This window comes from Perkinsus marinus (genome assembly GCF_000006405.1).
Source record: "Perkinsus marinus ATCC 50983 genomic scaffold scf_1104296940554, whole genome shotgun sequence".
In the NCBI taxonomy this organism is placed as follows: Eukaryota; Perkinsozoa; order Perkinsida; family Perkinsidae; genus Perkinsus; species Perkinsus marinus.
Window position 1 is genome coordinate 33 of NW_003212834.1, and position 1,217 is coordinate 1,249.

Consider the following 1,217-nt stretch of genomic DNA (forward strand, 5'->3'; position numbering starts at 1 on the left):
GTTCGCGTAAAGCGCTCATACGTGAAACGTGGACTGACAGTTCCGGTCTTAGGCTTAATGGCATTCCACAACGTAGCATCATAATAGGCCTCATGATGAGGAGGTAGATTCCATGCAGAGCTGAAGCCAGAAAGGCTGACGCCAAGCTTCGATCCATTAGTGCCAATGAAAAAAAGATTTTCTAAGGCAGGAGAATGGATGGAGAAACCTAAAAGTTCTTCACAAACTTTCACAGGAGATAGAGCGACTAGCTCAGCCAGGGATAATGAAGGAGTCTCACCTTCATTACCAAGAGTAGAACGGGCGGCATCACGCAACGCAGCAGAGAAGAGGGCAGAAGAGGTTTGAGAGACAAGAATACCGGGCGGTGCACCATGCTGCTGGTCTTTGTCCGTCTTGCCTCCCTCACCCCCACTTGAAGTAACACTTGTCTCAGTCATAGGGAAATGATTAGGTAGTTATCGAGTAGTATGGCAAGTTGCCATAGGCAACGCTAGACTATATCACATAGAAGCTAAGCAGAGCTTAGGATATCGATCAACAGGGCCAGCGCTGGTAACACTGGCACAAGGGGACAGAGAGAGATGGATAGATGTGTCGACTATTCACGAGATATCGTGTGCATACGCGATCAACGTCAATTCCAAACGAATTCGACACAATAGGAATAGGCAGCAACTGATAGAGATGCACTTCTCCGAATTTTACTGCCGTTTCAGCAGTAAGAGAAGTGAAAAGAGTCAACATACCACAACAAATCGCATACAGACCTAACGTTACTAGAAGAAAAGTCTTGCCCACCCCGGGTCCCCCGGTGATAACCGGGAATCTAGAGAACCCGAGGGGGGCATTCAAGTATTTATTAATTTCATTCTTACAAAAATCGAGAACATTCTGCTGTTCTATCACAGACGATACACTCTGATGCACTCCCGCACTAATTTGCGGATCCCAAGACAATGGATTAACAATTGACGAGTCCATAAATTCTGCTTCTGTGCGATAATCCAGATTGACTTGTGCTAAAGCAGCCTGGATTGTCGACAACTTTCGCTCACGTATCAATTTCAGAAGATCACTTGTTGCCCGATCATAAAGGCCTCTTAGTAATACTCCAGGCAAAGTTGACATACGCGCAGTATCATTCAGTGCATTTTCTATAGCCCCATAGGCTGCAACGAGAAATATGTCGAATGCATGTGTGCCACCCGCTGGAT

The 1,217-nt window shown here is 46.1% G+C and overlaps 1 protein-coding gene across 1 annotated transcript; it reads right to left on the minus strand.

The window, feature by feature from the left end:
• Positions 1 to 280: 280 nt before the first annotated feature.
• Pmar_PMAR009263 (hypothetical protein) lies at positions 281 to 440 on the minus strand (the record flags this gene model as incomplete). Its single annotated transcript, XM_002782033.1, has 1 exon — positions 281 to 440. A coding segment is annotated over one exon (160 nt), but the record flags the coding sequence as incomplete, so codon positions are not given.
• Positions 441 to 1,217: the final 777 nt, after the last annotated feature.